General features: G+C 52.5%; 1 protein-coding gene across 1 annotated transcript in view; it reads right to left on the bottom strand.

Moving 5' to 3' along the window:
* Window positions 1-254: 254 nt before the first annotated feature.
* Window positions 255-18,734, bottom strand: part of CUX1 (cut like homeobox 1) — a 273,385-nt gene continuing 254,905 nt past the window's right edge. The window contains exons 15-23 of the mRNA XM_030472171.1: window positions 12,263-12,399; window positions 11,725-11,791; window positions 10,470-10,582; window positions 9,779-9,895; window positions 7,467-7,550; window positions 7,106-7,162; window positions 4,354-4,434; window positions 2,469-2,533; window positions 255-2,015 (exon numbers count right to left, since the gene is read on the bottom strand). Coding sequence (XP_030328031.1) covers window positions 1,955-2,015; window positions 2,469-2,533; window positions 4,354-4,434; window positions 7,106-7,162; window positions 7,467-7,550; window positions 9,779-9,895; window positions 10,470-10,582; window positions 11,725-11,791; window positions 12,263-12,399 — 782 coding nt within the window. The 3' untranslated portion in view covers window positions 255-1,954. The remainder of the gene's footprint in view (window positions 2,016-2,468; window positions 2,534-4,353; window positions 4,435-7,105; window positions 7,163-7,466; window positions 7,551-9,778; window positions 9,896-10,469; window positions 10,583-11,724; window positions 11,792-12,262; window positions 12,400-18,734) is intronic.

Raw genomic sequence — 18,734 nt, 5'->3', positions numbered from 1 at the left:
CGTTGTCCTTTCTTCAATGGGAGCCTTTTGCCTGGCCTGTGGGATGCTGGTGTTCACTGGCAGCTGGGATGACGGCTCCAGCAAGCAGGGACAGAGGTCCTGCCCTTCCCGGCACTGCGAGACATCACTGCCTTTAGCTGCTGTAATGGGTTTCTAAAATTAGCTGCACACTCTGCCCTTGGACTCAGGCAGGACATTTCTCACTTGTTTAATATCAAAAGTGGAAAGAAAAAAGGAAAGCAAGCACAAAAGCACCTGGTCAATGCATGTCTAAGTTTATTTTATCACTTGTCCCGCAGAACTTAACATCTATTTTAAGTCATTTCTGAAGAGTACAAGTGTGCATAGCTGCGGAAGTTTTGCAATTCCAAGACACCACATACAGCTTCTAAAAAAAGCAAATTTAACCTTCCCAACAAAGCCTCACCAAGCATCCCACCCTTCCCCAGATCACGTTTCTGAGTTATGGATTTCAGACAGCAAAAGCTCATCTCCTCCACATCTGAAGTTGATTCATTTATGAAGAGGTCCCCAGCATACAGCACCATCATCCCCTTGCCGGCATCTCACCCCACGGTGCCTCCCTTCTGGATGGGCTTGGTTTCCCCTGTGCCAAGTGGGACAGATGCCGGTTGGTCCTTTGGGATTTATCCCTTCAGTTTATGAGTGTTTCACATTTTGCTGTGGGCCGCAGCTCCTATCAATAAAGCTGGGCTGCCCGGAGCAGATGTGAAGCCTATGGCTGCCTGCACGCTCCATGAGAGGCCCTGCCTTCCCAGCAGTGTGGATGTGAATAGATCTGAATCTGCAATGAAATATTAATTGGAAACAACACTGTTCTGCTGTCTTCAGAAGGGAGTTTTAATTGAGGACCACTCTAACAAGCTAGGATCTTCCTGCACCGTGCAGTCATAGCAAGCCAAGGAGGAACAGGGGGTGCTGGGACCTGCTGTTTATAATCAGTCTCTCCTATAACCTCTGTCTTCCCAAATCAACCCAAATTAGCAGCCAAGTGTTCATCACGCAGCAAACCCACCACCAGCAATTGCTTCATTTGACTTGTGGTTTCCTAAAAGGGTCAGACGTTGAGCAGATCAACTATGGGGCAAGCCCTGTGTGAGGCAGATCCTGCTTGGGATTAGGCGAAGCTGTTGCACCCAGAAGAGTAACCAATGCTCAGCAGAAACACCTCAGCAAGGAGAGCGTCTGGAGCATCCCTGTGAGATCAGTCCTCACCACCACCACCTCCTTTCATGCCCATTAAGTCCCATTAAGCCCCAGCTAGCCGGGTTGTCTTGTTGGTGCTCGGTAGCCTGGTATGAAGTACTGCAGAAGGTCCTGAAAAGCCCTTGAGATGCAGCACAGGAGCAAGCAACAGCTTCTCTGGACCTGAGAGGATGTGAGGAGGCAACATGCTGAGCAACCCCATCTTTGGGGATGGTTGACGTTTACCTGGTGCTCCATCAGAGCCCGGCAGGACTGCTTGCCTTCTGACACTTCAATGAACCAGAGCAAAATAGGACTGCCCAAATATCACAACACTTGAAAATGCAAGTTCAGGGGGTCGGTTTCCCCTGCTATTTCTGGCTAAATTTAGTTCACTCAGTGTTGCACTGGGCTCAAAACAGAATGGAAAGAGAGATTGCACCTGAGAGGAGCACCCCTTGCATTTCCCATGTATTTTGGTAAAGACTGAGCTCTCTGGGACATCAGGAGGACACAGGCACTGCTGCAGCCTCCTCTGGGAGGGAGGGCTGGAAACGCTATGTCCCTCAGAATGACTCTCTGTTAGCTGAGGCTTTTGATTTCCAAGTGTGGGAGCAGGGGAGGATCATTGCCTCCATCCTACAAAGCAGAAAGCAAAGCTATAGCGAAAAGGCTGTCAGGGAGCGAAGGGACAGATCCTGCTGTGGGGTGAAAGGGGGGCTGGAGCCAGCGGGGTCGTCTCCAGCCGTCACTGCCACATGTCACCCTCATCCCCATTCTTGTGGAACTTGTGGATGTGGTCGGCGTACCTGGGGAAAGGACAGAGCATGTTAACTCACAGCATCATCCGAAGCGCTTTGGTGGCTGAGCACTAGTGGTGATAAATAGCATCATGCTTTGCTCCAGCCATGGGCAGCAGCGCCTGGAGCTGCTCAGGGCAACTGGAGTTTGGACACGGGTCTGATCCTGGTCTCCAGGTTCACATTTGGCTTTCTTACTGGGCAAGAACTCACTGGAAGGGATTTGGAAACCACATGGCTGAAGACATGCGGTTGCCCTGGCCCATGCACTTTTTGTCCCTCTTCGTCCTCATCGGATTGAGGGTTTAAAACCCAATTACCTGCCCTAATTTCCAGGATCGAGGTGCACCGAGTGGTGCTCAAAATATCTGCTGCAAACCACCATGCTCTGCCCACCAGACCCAGGCAGGTGATGCTCCCAAGCCCCAGGACCAGGCTGACCCAGCCAATCCCCACACTCACTTCTTAGCGCAGTATGCAGCACAGTCCCTCCCCACGCTCTCGCTCCAGGCTGTTTTGTAGAGCACCTGCAAAGCAAGAAACACCATCAGCTCTGCTCTTCCCTGCCCATCGCTGCCTGCCCTTGCAGCAGCCTCTGTCACCACTGCGCCATCCCATCCCATTCCATCTCATCCCTGGTATCCCATCCCCATGGATACGGGCAAAATCTCTGCAGCAGCATTTGCAGACGCCTGTGGCTTTTGTGCATCAAGCAGAGACCTAAAGCAGTGCTCTGGGTAAAACTGGTTTTGCAGCCTTGCATTGGAGAAACCCAGTGTGTGTTCCAAGGGGATGCCCTCAGGACAGTCAGGGTGACCTTTTCCATGGGTTATTTTTGCCGCTGTGGTTTGGGGGTAAGGCGGGAGCGCCCGAGGCTGCACACGGATGGAGATGTGGGTTTGGAATAGGCTTAAGGAAGGTCACTGCTTGGTTTGGCTTCTTTTTCCCTTTGTGCCACCCGGTTTCCATTTCAAAGCTGTGGTCTGAGGAGGTGGGTGGGTTTTGGGAAGAGGGAGAAGCCCTCTCATCCCAGGCTGATGCATTCAAGCCTTGGGGATTTGTAAGCCGTGGTTATCTTATCACTAGGGAAATACTGTAACTCCACAAGCAGCCACCAACCGGCCTCCAAATGAGGGCTAACTGCAATCACGACAGGTAGCAGGCAGCGCCTGGGCAGGGGTGAAGGCTGTGCTATCTCTGGAATTAGGGCAAAGACATTGCTCCTACTGCAGGGCTGGAGGAGCTGGGTGCTGGCTTTCAGGCCCTTTTGTGTCTACATGAAGTAAGATCATTCCAGCCATCTAATATTTATAAATTTCACCTTTTTATTTTTATAGGTTAGAGCTTTAAAGTTTAATGACTTTTAACTTTTTATTTTCTTTGCTCCTTTCCTCAAAATAACACAAAGTCAGTTTTACTTTGAGATCAGGAGAGAAATATTTTTCTGACTTGTCTTTCATCTCATTGCATCATTTAATTATTTATGATTTGTTTGGGTTTTGCTGGGTTTTTTATTATGTTTTTTCCCTGAAATGATAAATAAACTCCCAGAAACTGTGGAAGGAGGTGGGAGGAGTTTGCACCATGACCCACTCCCAGGGGATTCAGGCTGGCTCAAGCCTCTATTCCTACCCAAACCTCTACTTCTCTGCTTCCAGCCCTAATGTACAGTGGGGGAAACTTGGAAACTAGAGACAAACAGAGCCACAGGGCAAGGCAGAAACATGGGGAGAACCAGAGCTTGCACAGCGGAATGCAGAGCTGGAGCTCATCACCTGGGGAGGCAGCGAACGTGACCGAGCTCCACCGTGCAGGAGGTTAAGGGATATACCCAGAAATAGGAAGGTGGAATTGCACATGGCCTATAAACAGGCAATGTGGGGTGATGGGGGGCGTATTTATTCCTAACATTACTTATGGCATTAGCATCACAGTAATCAATCAGAGCTGTGCTGTGCTGCCTGCTGAGCATGGGGCTTGATGCCTGCACACAGAGCTGAGGAACCAGATCTGCATGTAAATATGCTAAACCCTGTGTGAGCTCCCAGCATGGTGACACCAGGGCCTGTTTTCAGGCATGACATGAAGCCACAAACAGCTTCCATCTCCTGCCCTCAGGCAAGCCCGTGCCCACTCGAGGGTGCCCATTCCCTCCCCATAGAGCCAAGGGGGACATTTATTGGCAGGTATGTGTCCCCATGCTGCTCATGCTCTCCAGAGCCAGAGATATACCAGCTGCAATGCAGCTGCTTGGCATAATAGCTTCAAAAGGAAAACATTGGCCCTGGATGGGATGCTTGCTGACATTTTATTGGGGTGCCCACCCTGCTGTGGCCCCCACACTTACCAGGAAGACGAGGCAGTGCAGGAACAGGGTGTAGAAGAAGGCAATGGTACGAGCGGTCTTGTTGGACAGGATGAGCCGCCCCTGCAGCAAGAGCAGAACGGAAAAATCCCATTTTAATGCGGGCCGGTGGAAACCAGCCCTTCCCATGCACAGGCTCAAAGAGACCCTGACCGAGACTGGGGCCCTGTTTCTGCTGGACCCTATGTAAACATGCAGGCGAGGTGGGATGCTTTGCCATCTGTGCCCATCTCCAAGCAAAGGTGACTGCCACAAGCGCCTATGCCCTGAGCCCCAAAATGCCCAAATCAAAGTGAATTCAGGGCTGTGAACTGTGGGGTTCCCCCCCACTGAAAACTCTGGGTGGTCATTTTGAGCCCCCTGTGCCCCAGGTCTCTCCACTGGCTCTATTTGCTCCCCCAGAGCCAGCCCTGACTTGGTGCCTGCCTGCGGCTCGGCGCCGCTCCGCAGAGAAACCCCAGCAGTAATTAAGTCTCACGCATTGTTAATTCATGAGCTCAAGGAAGTTGTGCTTTGCAGCGTCCCCTCGCTGCCTCCTCGGCAGGAACACTGAGCAAACACTGCGCTGGTGCTCCCCAAGCACAGCCCTGCCTGCGCCCCAGCTCCAGCGCAGGATCCCAGCAACAGGCTGCCCAAAGAAGTGGTGAATGCTCCATCCCTGGCAGTGTTCAAGGCCGGGCTGGACAGAGCCTTGGGTGACATGGTCTAGGGTGAGATGTCCCTGCCCATGGCAGGGGGTTGGAACTGGATGAGCTTAAGGTCCTTTCCAACCCAAACCATTCTATGATTCTATGAATGACTGAAAGGATGATTTCGTAGCCAGACCCACAGTGATGGTGCAGACTTCCGAGCACCCTGACACGTTTTAGGGGTGACCACTGCGCTCCTCCAGCTCCTGGCATCCCTCCTGGACCCCTGGGGTGAGCCTCCAGCCAGCTCAGCCTAAAGCAACCATAGTCCCATTCCATGGCTCTGGATCCACTGGCAGCAAAGAGCTGGTGAATTGGGATTAAAGGCTCTGTACAGTGTGGAGCCCCCAGCTTTGGCAGGAGCAGCTTGCTGAGAGCCATGTACACCCTCTGCCAGGCTCCAGTGATGGCTGAGCACCTTGGAAAATGTAAGCCCTCAAGAATGCCAGTCGCTGCTGAGCTGTTGATTTTAGGGGAGCTGGGTGCCAGACACAGGCTGCTTTCCCTTGTGCTGCACAGGGGAGGCTCATGGCTGGACCTGGTGGTCCAGGCAGGTCCCTGAGGCCCTACAGCTTGTCCTGCTGCCCTTCTTACTTCTCACAAATAGCTGTATTTAAGGGGAAGTCTGCACGTTCACCCATTTCTCTGGCTCTGCAGGGTCTATCCTAAAAGATTTACCCTCCACCTTTGCCAGTCTCATGCCAGCCTGCAGGGATGTCCGAGCTCACTGGGGCCCAGAAACACTGTGGGACCAGGCTGTGTCGTGCTCCAACCCCTCATTTTGGAGAGGCCACTGAACAGCAGCCAGTCCCTGACGATGCCCAAGCTCTTCTGGCACATGATACTGGGGTCCCGACGGGAAAACCTTCACGTCCATCCCTTCAAAAGAGCCAAAGTCAGGAGTAACCACAGCCTAGAAAAGCAGCTTGTGAAGGACAGATCCTACCTTCCTACATGGCAACTTCCCATTCCTCTGTAAAAGCTAGGGATTCATTATGGGCATAAGCACATTCCCCAACCAGCACATGGGCTTTCCAAAGCTGGCATTAAAACCCACAGAGCTCCCACCAAACCCCTTCTAGGCTGAAATCTTCTTTGCTATTCACGGCCACAGTGGAGGCTGCTGTAACAAACAAGATTATGTTCTTAAATATTCCCAAGGAATAACTCCCCATAGTCCGTTTCTTTGTAAATGCCTTTCATTAATTCTCCGTGGTGCTGGCACGCCACCCAATCCATATTCATGTTGGCATTTGCTTGATTTTTATGCAAATGACAACTTTGCCTTTATTACAAGATATTTCTGGATTCTGTGGCTGTTGCAGAGCAGTGGTCCCACATTAACCTCTGTTGCGCCGGATAGCTGGGGGTTAACTCAGCCAGAACCTGCTGCTCATGTCACAAATTCAAATGTTAAGTCAGATTTTCTCAATAACCACATTTTTAGCTCAAAAAGTAGCATTCACCACTAAGAGATGGTACTCAAAACCCATGGCAGCAGCAGGATGGATGCTGCTCAGGGCCAGGCAAGGACCCTCTGTGCTGCAGACACCAGCAGCTCCCCAGTATTCTCCTGATGCCCTTCTGGAAGGAAGAACCAGAGCAGGAAGGGTCAAGGCTCAGGAAGAGGTTTCTATGGAGAACGTGATAAGGAACCCCTGTATGCCCGAGGATGCTGTGAGGTGCTTCCTGCAGCCCATGGCATCCCGCTCCCAGCACTGCCCCGGGGAAGCTGTGGGCATGGCCTGAGGGAGATGGTGGTTCACAATGACCCTCTGAGACACAAACCATCCCTGAGCTTCCAAGCTGTGCCCTGACATGGCAGTGACCTGGCTGGGTTGAGGCTGGTTCACCCACTCTGGGCAGGACCCCCTGGGATGCTGTGGGATGGAGTGGGGGAAAGGGGAAGGAAAGAGCAAGGGAGGAAAGTGATTTCTCCTAAAGCGAGCCCCATCGTGGTCTACATCCCACCTGGGGCCAAGCCCAGCAGCAGCATTCCCTGTGCTACAGTCCTCCCACCACCCGCTCGGGCACGGCTCACTCACCATGCTCAGCGTGGCTTTATCCCAGGGACTGAGGCTCAGGTACTTCCGCTGGCGTTCCTGCAAGTAAAAGTACAAGAAGCTGATTTTGAGGCTCAAAGGGCTGATTTGGGGTGTGCAAGTCAGGGAAGGAGCTCTGTGCCCCAGGTTGCTCCCAGTCGCCCATATACACAGCCACAGGGGACATCGTGTGGGTACAATGAGCAAAACCAGACAGTGAGCTCCTGCTCCTCGACTGCACCACGTTGCAAAGCCTCTTCCCTCCCTACACTGGGCAAAGCCGTGCTCTGTGATGCTGAATACCCCTGCTGCAGGAGGCCACGGAGGGGCTGGCATGGAGGGAAGGTGCTGGAGGGGTTCATACCTTCCTGCTGAAGGAGGAGAACGGGTCCAGGCGCTCTTCATACTGGGAGGAGTAGCGCTGCTCAGTGTCGTCCCTGCTGCCACCCTGCAGCAGCAAAGACAAGGTGAGATCTGCGGGCACCAGTGCTGGTGTAGCTGCTCGCACCTATCCCCTCAGTGCAAGCAATGTATGGACACCCAGCACAGGGCCAGAGCCCCCCTGGTGCCCCATAGCAGCTCATTTGGAATGAAACGATCTCCCAAACGATAGAGCAGCACAGCCCAGAGCTGACCCATGGAGCAGACAGCATCTGCCCCTTTCAAAGAGAAGCACAACCAGAGCTACTTAACAAAGTCCTTTCTTTCATGGGGATTCCATCCATGTCTCCCTATTTTTTGCCCTTTCCATGAAATAATAGACATTGTGTCACCCCAGAGAGCTCACCTGGAAACACCTGGGCTAGGGCAAATCCCTCTCTGAACTCCTTCGCTGCTGGGCCAAGTAGGAGGGAGACAGTGGTTTATGAGGTGAAAATCGTTGTTTAAACATAAAGCTGTTGTTAGCTGGGCAAAGGGCAAGGAGAGTGAAGAAAACTCCTTGTAAGAAGTGAAGGATTTAGGTCGGTTCAGACAGGCTTAGTTTTAAACTTCTCCTGGGACAGAGGAGGAACAGCAGCAGCGAGCCCTGAGCTCACGCAGCCTGCACATCCCTGCTCCTCCTTTCTCCAACACTACCTTTGCAGGTCATGAGAATTAGAGATTCCACATCATTCCTACCCAAAACCAGCTTGGAAAAAGCAACGTGGTGTCACCAACCATGGTCACAGCCTGGTGCAAGCCTTGGCTCCCAGCTACACGGGCTGCACGTCCCTACTGAAGGGCTCCGGTGCTAATCCCCATCTCCCCCAGCACCGCGCCTCCTCCAGCTCTGCCCTACCAGTGCGGTGATGCCTGACATTTACCGAGGTCCTTCTGGCCCCGTTCCTTGTGCTGCTGGTTGTCCTGCCCGGCCATGGCAGCAGGGTGGCCGGTGTCACCACGGGTAAACCCGGCCGCACGCAGACCTTTAGCAAATATGCCCTTACACGCCGCAATCTGATCCGTGGGTCAGCAGGAGCCAGCGATGAGAGCAGCTCCCGCTTTAGGGGCCATGGATTCACTACGGCCTGGCCTTATGGAATGATCTTTGATGATTATTTTTAACGTGTCACATGCCCGCTTAGGTGGGAATTATGCAATTCCCCCCGTGCTGCTGCTGCTGCGGCGAAGGCTTTTGCTCTTTAGCTCATGCGAATGGCATTCAGGGGTTGCCTTGTGGCAGCAGATAAACATGGGTATGATCTTCCGCGGGAGAAACGGGTAAAAATGTCACAGGGGCTGACCCTGCGTCATCACTGAGACATAGATACAAGAACCAAATAAGGTCCTTTGCTGCTGCAGGAGTTTCCCATCCCCTATTCAAATATCCATCAATAAACCAGACTCAGCCAGCATGGAAAGGCAGCAGCTCCAGGGGGATCCAGGGCAGGCAGAGCAAGGAGCTGGCATTCAAACTAATGTCCCAGCCCCTGTTATTGTCACTTTGGCAGTTATAAGGAAAGCCCGAGGTCACGGTAGCCCAGCTCCCACCAAGGAAGTGGTTGCAATTGTGAGCTCCCCAGGTGGAAAAAACTCCAGGAATGTGCAGGGATGAAACCCTGAGGGGGACAGCACGAGTAGAGCAGCCTGCAGCAAAGCCTGGCTCCCTTCCGCAGCCTCCTCCTGGTGTTACTGGGACTGTTTCTGGGCAGGTTTCTGCCCATGGGAGTGGGAAGCCGGGCAGCAATCTCTCTCTGCTGGCCACAAGAAAGTCAGGGTGGTGGGAATGAGCACAGGTATGACAGGATGAATCATTTTCCAGGCTCTAACTGCAGGGATTTGTTACAGAAGGTCCTGATTTAACCACTTGCTGCCTGGTCAGGCAGAAGCATTGAGGATTTGTCTGCTGGAGCATTACGCTGCTGGCAGTGAGCATCAAAGGGGTTTGTAGTAGGTCTTTCATAGGGGAATAGGACATCTTTGATGCCATTCTTCTGGCATCAAAGATGTCAGACGTCCTCCAGCACAGTTATAAATTGGCAGAGAGGTTGGGTACCTGCTCCTCTAGACAGCACTGAACCCTTTTCCACCCCTAGTAGCTCCAATTGTCTAACTAACTTCCATGCAAGATCCATGTGGGTAATGTGCAGTTTCCCCACTGATCCTGCACACACAGGGTGATGCTCTGTGTTTGGGGTGTGACTGTCAGTGTGAACCCGCACAGACAGACAGACAGACAGACAGGCAGCCACTCACCCGGCCAGGGTAGCTCTGCAGGAACTTGATCTTCTCATAGAGCTTGATGTTGTCAGCTCTCAGGTTGTCCAGCTCGCTCTGCAGGGCATGCACCGTGTGCTGCATCATGCGGTTCTCCTGCATGGGGGAGCAAGGGGGCCGTCAGCAGCGAGGCCAGGGTTGATCTGGTGCATCCAGCCAGGGTTCAGTCCCCTCTCAGTGATTAAAATCCTCAGGCTTTGAATTAAAATTGCTCCCAAATTGTCCCATCTGCTACCAAACAGGGCGCCCAGTCCTGAACCATTGACAAACCTGATCCCTCCATGGCTGAAGAAGGGCAGCGAAGGTGTCTGTGGGTGGCTTTGGGCTGAGACCTGGCCTCCATGAGAGATGCAAAGCCAACCTGCTGGCTTCCAAGAGGTTATTTTGAGCTGTACTTCAATTTGTGGAGCTATTGGGTTTTTACCCCAAACCACATTCCCTATGTGCCTTTTAACCAGTGCCCCCAAATGCTGTGCCAGATGGCCAAGCACATCTGCAAGGTGACAAGGATTTGGAGCTGCCCTTGAATTGGAGCATCGCCAATGGGCTGCGGGAGGCTTTGGGTTGTTCTCTTGCTTGCAGGGTGCTGATCCTAAACTCCCCGCAGGTCACTAAAGCCAGCCCCAGACCATGGTTCTGCAGCCCCACCGCCACTCTGCACCCAACGTACCCCCTCCAGCTCCTGGTTCCTGGCCCGAAAGCGTTCCCTCTGGCTGGAGATGATGGAGAGGAGCGAGTCCACCTGCCCCTCGGGGAATGCGGTGCCAGGGGATGGCGGGTGACCTGTGGACAACACTTGGCATGAGAGATGACCCAGCATTGGATTCCACAGTGGATTGCCATGTTGGTGGCATTGTTCCGGAGGGCACCATGTATAGGTGATGCCCAGCACCAGATTTCTGTCCTGGCACTTTGCTATTGCAGCATGGCCTAGTTTTGATGGTTTTGTTTTCATTTTGGGGCACTTATCCTGGGAATGGACAGGTTCGCTCCCCACGGAACATCCATTGCATGTGGTACAACCTGTGGCTGCCTTCCCATGACCCCAATCCTACCAGTCCCTCCCCTGTAGCTTCTGCAGCAGCTGCAGCCCTAAGAGACCCAGTGCCACCATCAGCCCCTCCATCATGTTCTCTTCTCCTCCCTTCCTTGCAGAACAGTCACCCCTATTTGTACTTTCTCCTCTTCCAGCCAGCCCAGCAGGACAGGGGCTGCTCACCCACAGCATCACCATTTTGTGCCCCATTCTGTGGGTGCCCCACATGCCTGCCCCCTACAGTTGGGCTCTGTAGATGCCGGGGGGCCTGTGGCCATCCCTCCCGGCTCTGCCTTCCCAGCAGTGGGAGGAGGCATCCATGGCCAAGGAGAACTATGTCCCTGAGGCTGTGACTCAATAGACACACAGAGGAGCTATTCATAGCACAGGATGGGTGGCTGTAGGTTGTTTGGGGCTGTTGCTGTGATATTGTTTATCCTGTGTTCTTAAAACCTTTCGAAACAAAAAGAAAACAACAACAAAAAAAAAAAAAGAATAAAAAGAGAAGGAAATGGGGTTTCTTCCAGAGGAGCCGAGCGTTGTTATTTGTTTGATTCATTTTCTCCTGCAGACCTGACGCAGGAGCCAATGTAAAGGAAATGTTTATCTCTCTGGCTCTGGAAGGGGTTTGGTGTGGAAAGAACAGGCGTTAAAGCACAGGGTGTTTGGTTCAGCCTAGGGGCTTGGCATGTGCCCACTGCACCACTTCGGGAGCAGCCAGAGGAGTGGCAAACCATGGAAAGCCCATCACTGGCCCCAGTGAAGGACACACTGAGAGGCAATGTCTGTGCCTGCGTCAGAGCATCCTCATGCCACCATCCCCGGAGGTGACCACCCTGCCCATGGCACCAGCATGGTCTCCACCAGCGCCCAAAGCTCCAGCTCTCACCATAGAACAGCGCCGTGGCCTCCTTGATGGGCTCAGGAATCTTCTCCAGGCCGGGCTCCGCCGCACCCTGCGCAGCACAAGCAGAGGGGATTAAGCATTTCCCACCCACCCGAAGGTGTCTGGTCAAAGCAAACCCCTTCTGGGTCCTGCAACCACCCTGGCACCCACAGCCCCGTGGGAAGCATTGCTGCCAGGCAGGCACTCTGCAAGGATCAAGGCTGAGACAACACAGGCTGGTGTTCAACCCCCCGATCCCATCCTTTGTCCTGGAAGGAGAAGGGCTGGACAGTCCCTGGATGCCACTAATACCAACCCTTCCCATGCCAGCACCATCCCCATTGCATGGGCACGATGCAGCCCTCTGCTGGGTAGGTCGTGAGGAAGAAAGAAAAAGGAGGAGAAAAAGGCAGTAAATACAAGGTGATGAAACACCCCCCGTGCCTGCTGCTGACCCCTCCACCAGTGACAGTCAACCCCTGGGGCCACTTTGAGAGGTCCGTGCCCACTGCTGGAGCCCAGCACCGTGGGTCGGGGTTACCTCTGCATCCGGGCGATGCACAGCGGACAGGGCTTGGATGGTGCTGAGGTCGTGCTCCAGCTTGGCGATGAGCTCCTTCTGGCCACCCAGCGTGGACACAGCCTCCGTCAGCTGGATCTGCAGCTCCGCACAGCGCACTGGAAGACAGAGCCGGGGCCATCACCCAGGGGTGGCCCAAACACCCAGGTTTTGCCAAGCGGACACCAAAAAGCTGAGAAACCCCAACCTGGGGCACCAAAACCAACTCACAAGCAATAGCCTCATTTTCTCCTTGTTTCTAGGGGCAGCAGGAGACAACACCAGCAACCCTGCTCTACTCCAGGCAAAGCGGACCAGGGGTCCAGCCCACCTTGGCGATGCCCCAGGGCCACCTTAGCCATCCCTATCAGAACCATTGCCACATCCCAACGCCACTGGCAACATGAGCAGGCAGCTGCTTGCACTGTGTCACTGCTTCACAAGCATCAGCGCGATACTTTTGGTGCCCACGGGGTACCTGGCAGCATCCTGGGCAGAGTGGGGAGACCTGGAGAGGAGTAAGGGGAGTTGAGCCCATGAACTGACCCTGGGCCTGGTCTGCAGAGCAAAAGCGTGATGGAGGAGGCTGCGGGCAGCACATCCATGGGTGCTGGTACAGGCAGATATGGGGGGGATGGCTGCTGCAGGTGGGGGAAATGTGTCCCAGGAGGGGCTCAGGTGGGACCAATCCTGCCCCAGGCGCTGGGTGAGGCTGTGCAGCCCTCAGTGTCCCGCTCGGCTCATTTTCAACAAACAAGCCCTTTTCCCAGTTGCCCCCCCCAGTCAAACCCACGCCCTAAACCACAACAGGCGCTGGCTGGAATGCTGCAGGAGCAAAACAAAAGCCTCTCCTTCCCCTCGTATAACCCCGGCCCAGATGTGAAGCAACGGAGGGATGCGTCGGGGCCAGAGCACACAGCACAGGACCAGCGCTGCAGGGCAAGCGCCTTGCTCTGTTTGCAAATCCATCCCGAAACACAGAGCATCAGCGAGCGGGAGCCCTGTCCTGCAGCAGAAATCGACTTGCTTCACCTTCCTCGCTGCCAGCAATGCCTGGGCCTGGCTGGAAAACCTGCTCATAGGAAGGTTCAGCCCCTGCGTTGTGCTCTGCCAGCCTCTCCGCTGCAGGGATGCAGGATACGTCCCTCTGTGCCTGGATTTCCAGGTGGGTGAAAGCTCAGGTCCCGGCTGTTCCAGTCCCTCCCTGATAATTCCCGTTGTAATTATTCCCCTAAATTCCAGACGGCTGGAAGGCAAAACCATCCTCATTTATCAACAGCCAGGGAGCAGGAGGTGCAAAGGCTGCCTGGGAAGCAGCCGTGCTGGGGGAGAAGCAAGGGCAGACTGTTGCACCCCCAGGGCCTCTCCTCTGCCCTCTCTGAAGGCTTCAGACAAGAGGTGCAAAGTGTGTGCTGCTCAATTCCAGCTTTCCCAGCCCTACCAGGCTGGGAGCTGCCCCATCCACCCCAAAACGGGCTGTGTATGGGGGTCCTTGCATGGGGCGCAGTGCCGTGCAGAGCCTGGCTGGACTCAGAACACCAGCACTGGGGGCTCAAACGAAGTTGTGCCCAAATCCAGCGCTGCTTTCCCACAAAGCAGGGGCTTTGCCAGTGCAAATATCCCCCTTTTTCTCATCAATGCAATTCCTATGTGACTCATAAGGGACGCAGCCTTCCTGCAGGGAAGGGGAGGTGACACACGCTACAGACACAAGGCACGGATTTATTTTTTTTTTCCCTGAATATTTGCATTTATAGGCCCCAAAGAAAAGGCTGAGGAAGAGCCAGGAGCAGTTGTGATAAAGGCGCAGCCCCACTGGAGGTCAGTGTTTCTCAAGAAATGGGGAATCGCAGCCTGCTCCCGGCGCATGGGTGGCCTGATGCTAAGGATCTGCATTAACACGATTTGGAAAGAAGAAAACCTCTTCCCTACGGTTAATTATTTAATTGGCTGTCTCTTTAAATTGCATTAAAATGTAATTGGGAAGCTATTACCCGCCAAACATGGGCTGTGGGGCCCAATTCTGCACAAGGCAGCTCTGATCATCCTGCAAAGAGCTTGATGCTGTGCTCAGGCTGCAGGGTGGTGGAAGCAGAGCAGAGGCTGGTTGAGGCAGGACACGTTCCCTGCCTCCCACCCTGCAGAGCTGAGCTTTGGCATCCTGAGCCCTGGATCCCAGCTCCTGAGTTTCTCTCTTCAATCTCTTTTGCTTTTGAGCGACATGGACTGTGCTTTTTAGTTTGCTCAGGAGAAAAAAAAGGCACCAAAGAAACACATCTCCCAGTTTTAAAGAAAGCTGCATCCCTCCTTCCCTTGGGTTTCACTGCCTCAATGTAGGCTGAGCTTCTACAAACAGCAAAGACCAAAACCATGTCTAACACTGAAGCGACCAAACTGCATGGATCTTCTCTCTCATGTCTCTCCTTCAGTATCTCTCTTCACAGTTGGTTTCTGGTGGTTCTTTCTTTAATCATGACTTTCTTTCTCAAAGGGGCAGTGGCCACCCGCGAACTCTTCACTTCTCTGCCAGCGACTCCTCACCTCCAGCAGCAGGGGACGGCTCTGCCGGGAAGGCAGGTCAGCTCCAGCATTGAGAGCCAGCAAAAGAAACTCTGCCTTTGTCTCCTCTAAGCTGCTGTGCTGGAAAGCCCTTGCTCTGACCCCTCAGATGTGCAAAGACCTCAAAGGCTGCAGAAGGAGGAGAGATACTGCACAAGATAATGGGACAAAGAAGGTGAAGCCGTGAGGAAACTGGGATTTTAAAGCATGTATCTTTAGCCTCAAGCTCTGTCATCCCTGACTTCTGAGGCCATGGCCTGACATTGCCATCACCTTATGAAGAAGGGCAGCAACTGGGCAACCAAATGTGGGCAGAAGTCATCTGCCCTGCCTGGTGCCACGCTCCAGTGCTGCTCGGCACAGGCAGGTCTGGTTTTAACTTGTCTGATACACAGAAAACAAGCAGCTGAGACTGGAGTATTACTGAAAAGTATCTTCCACTTTCCCGGGAGTCCTTTGGAAGGTGGCAGAGTAGATGGACTATAGAGTCTTGCATGGGGCACTTGTCCCTAGATAGCAGCTGGCTGGGTGAACCCTCCTTGACCAGGGTTTTCCTCATTCAAATTCCCCAATGACACTGATCCTAAATCCCTGAGCATTCATCTGGCCTGGCTAACAGTAACACATTGGGCATGGAAAGAGGTTTCTATGGATAGGCTCCCAGGAGTTTGCAACAACCATGTGGGTTGGGGGCAATAAGCAAGTCCCCAGTGCAGAGCTTGGCTGCCAAGCACTGAACTTGGGGTAGCACCTTAACCCTGCAGCTGGATCCTCATGGGGAATCCTGGGCTTGGAGAGAAGCAGCTTTCAGGACAACAATCAGCCACAAGCCTCATCCCATACCCATAACACTGACTGAATCTTCAAGTCTTCTTTGGATCACTGATGAAATGCCCAACACAAGTGGGAAGGGGGATCAGGCCCCTCGCAGGGAACTTTGCAAAAGACTGGTCATCCCTCAGGAAGAATGGTATTGGTGAGGCTCCTGAAGAGCATCAGATCTTGCCCAAACCTGAGTGATTAGAAAGAGCCTCTGCTCAAAGAGTATGCTGTAAAGGAGATGTCTGTTCTGGGAAGTCTCAATGCACCTGCAATGTGGAGCACAGCCACGGATGACACTCCCATGGGATGTTTCTGGAAAAACATAAAGCATCCATGTGGACAGGCCATATGGTGACAACGAAGGTGTCTCACGCTGAGAGGAAGCAAAATGGTTCTAAACTGAGCATAAAAGATTAAGATGAGCTTCACACTGTCACCGTGGATAGTCCTGTGGATAGCTCACGCTGCTCCAAAGCTGCAAGGTAAAATCCTTGTAGTGAATATTGAGGGGAACAAGTCCTGGAGCCCTGGGGGGCACCGAGCTCAGCAGATGTAGGGGCTGCGAGACAGCGAGCCCAGGGCTGTCATGGAGCACCAGCAACTTTGACTCCTGTAACAAGCCCCAGCAATTGGACTCCCTTGGCAAATCATCCAAAATAAACAGCATCTGTTTTCACAGATGGAGAAAATTAAGACATACTAGCAACTTAGTTTGAAGTTATAAGGGCAGACATAAATAAATGAGAGGCAATCTTTCCATAAGATGGTGGCTTGATTACTGAGGATACAGACAGATGAATAAATCACCTTGGGGTGAGATAGGCTGTAACTTGCTACACATCCACGAGACAGGAGTAACTGCTCATGTGCATCCTCTGAGCCCGGAGGAAATGAGAAGTGGTATTGCTGAAGGGATCTGCTGGGTAGGAGCACACACATGGGCAGTTACTGCAAATTAGCTGATGCTCTGCAAGTTCACACCCTGATTTGCCTTATGGTAACTTTTTAATCTCCCTCCATTACTGTCTGGCCTCCTTGAATTTACATAACTGTAAAGAAATAAGAAAACAAGAGAGGTGATGTGGCATGCTAGGAGCTTGCTTTGTAAAACTACCCTCTCAGAAGTCAACTGAAGTGCACTGAAACCCACTACTTCAAAGGGTTTAAGTCTATTTTATTGACTGGAAGGAAGATGATGGTAAGATAACTAAATCTTGGAGTATCTTGACATGAAGGCTGAGAAACCTGGGCACAAAGCAGGAGACATACTCAACACAAACACTGTTTGAGCGCGCCAGGATGAGGAGCGGGAGCCAAAGCTCCGGGAGCTGGGTCTGCCATGGGCCTTTTGATGTTTCCAGCTTCTTCACCTTTCCCCATGTTGGGCTACTCCTGTTAACGTCTGGGATGCTGTGGACAGTTATTTTGAAGTTGAAATTGTTGTTCTTCCCCATGCAGAAATGAGTGCTGAGGCTTTTTGGCATCTCTCTGCTGTGAATGTTTTCAAGCCAACGAAGTCTTACCTCCAGTTCTACCTGATGAGCTCCCAGGTTTATACATAAACTAAGGCACAGTTTCAGGCTCTTGAAATACTTGGCATTCAGCTTTTAAGGAAGTCTGGAAAAGACAGTACTGTTATTGCCCAAAGTCCTGCTCCCCTTCCAGGAGAATCAAAGGGAGATGACTTGACTCTGCGCTTTGTAGCTGAAGGGATGAGGGGGACACAGTCTCTATGCTGCAGGTTCAGTCCTGGATGAACCAGATGATTTGCTCTGTCCTCTTTTTGGTCTATGAATACACCAAGGAAGGAAGATCTGAGCCAAAATGCTTCCCGCAACAGGAAGGCTGTCAGAGGCCTTTCAGTGTTGTACATCTCAATGGTTCTAGTTCTGTCTTGACCTTTTCATAGTGTGGGACAGCATTTCTGCATGGTCCAGACTTGTGTGGGAGTCATTTAATCTGTCTTAGCTTTATGCAAAGCCTCTTCCTTGGGGCCACCATTGCTGCGAGCTGTCATAGGCTGAGAAACAGGACAAGGCAGCAGCGAATGACTGGACATTTCTTTTCTACAAGGCATCAGAGCCCTGTCTCTCAAATCCAACAGAGTCCTCTGAAGGGCAAATCTCTTCAGAGGTAAAGACTGAAGAGCAGGTTGTAGCACAAAAGCCCAGCTGAGCTGTCTGCTGAGGTCCACCTCACCTCATATGAAAAAACACCATCACATGAAGGGAATGTATTCTGCCACGAATCTCCAAAGAGTGAATAAAGATACTGGAGATCAAGTGCTCCAGAGATCAGCCTCCAACTTTGCTTATGGGTAGCAACCAGGCTGTCCTTGTTATCACCTCTGTACCTGCCATGAGATTATTCTATGATCAGACCTTCTACAAGCTTTCTAAAAGGGCGAAAAAAGAAAGCAGATGATGACAAGGGAATGACAACATCTCTAAAAGCCATTTGCAACTCCTTGCACCATCTACTTAGTCTTCAGCAACAGTTACCAGCCCTAGAAAAGCTCCAAGAATGAAGTGATGAGGTTGCTCTGCAGATAGAGAGGCTGTAAGAGAAGACATCAAGAACCTTCAGGGATGTATGCAGATGTGCAGTCCTAGACAGCAAGGGCTGGGACTGGCACCAGTGGAGGCAGCACTCCTCAATTTTACTTGGGCGTGATGTCAAAAAGATGAGGAAAAATAGGCACAGTAGAAACCAGATCACATCCATCAACCTGAGGACAGAACTGGAGACTTCACCTGCCCAAAGTGGCGAAGGATTGGGAGCACAAGGAAAAGCTCTCTCACCCTAAGCTGCCACACTCATTACAGCACAAGAGCATCCTCTTTGAGTCCCCTGCAGCCCTTTTCATCAGTGCTTTGGGGACGAGCAAAACAAGCTACAAACTGCAGGGAGATGAATGCTGGGTGAGCAGCTCCCTACCCAGCTCTCTGGGTTCCTCTGCCAGCACAGGACGTGCAGGCAAGATTTCTGCGCCCTCCCCTCCTTTCCCCCCTTTCTTTTCACATTTGGAGGGCTTGCTGGGAAGGGAAGGTTTGAAGGATTCCTCCTTCCCTTT

This window comes from Strigops habroptila, assembly GCF_004027225.2.
Source record: "Strigops habroptila isolate Jane chromosome 13 unlocalized genomic scaffold, bStrHab1.2.pri S16, whole genome shotgun sequence".
NCBI lineage: Eukaryota > Metazoa > Chordata > Aves > Psittaciformes > Psittacidae > Strigops > Strigops habroptila.
The sequence above is the reverse complement of the archived record's forward strand: the minus strand, read 5'-3'. Positions and strand labels throughout refer to the sequence as shown.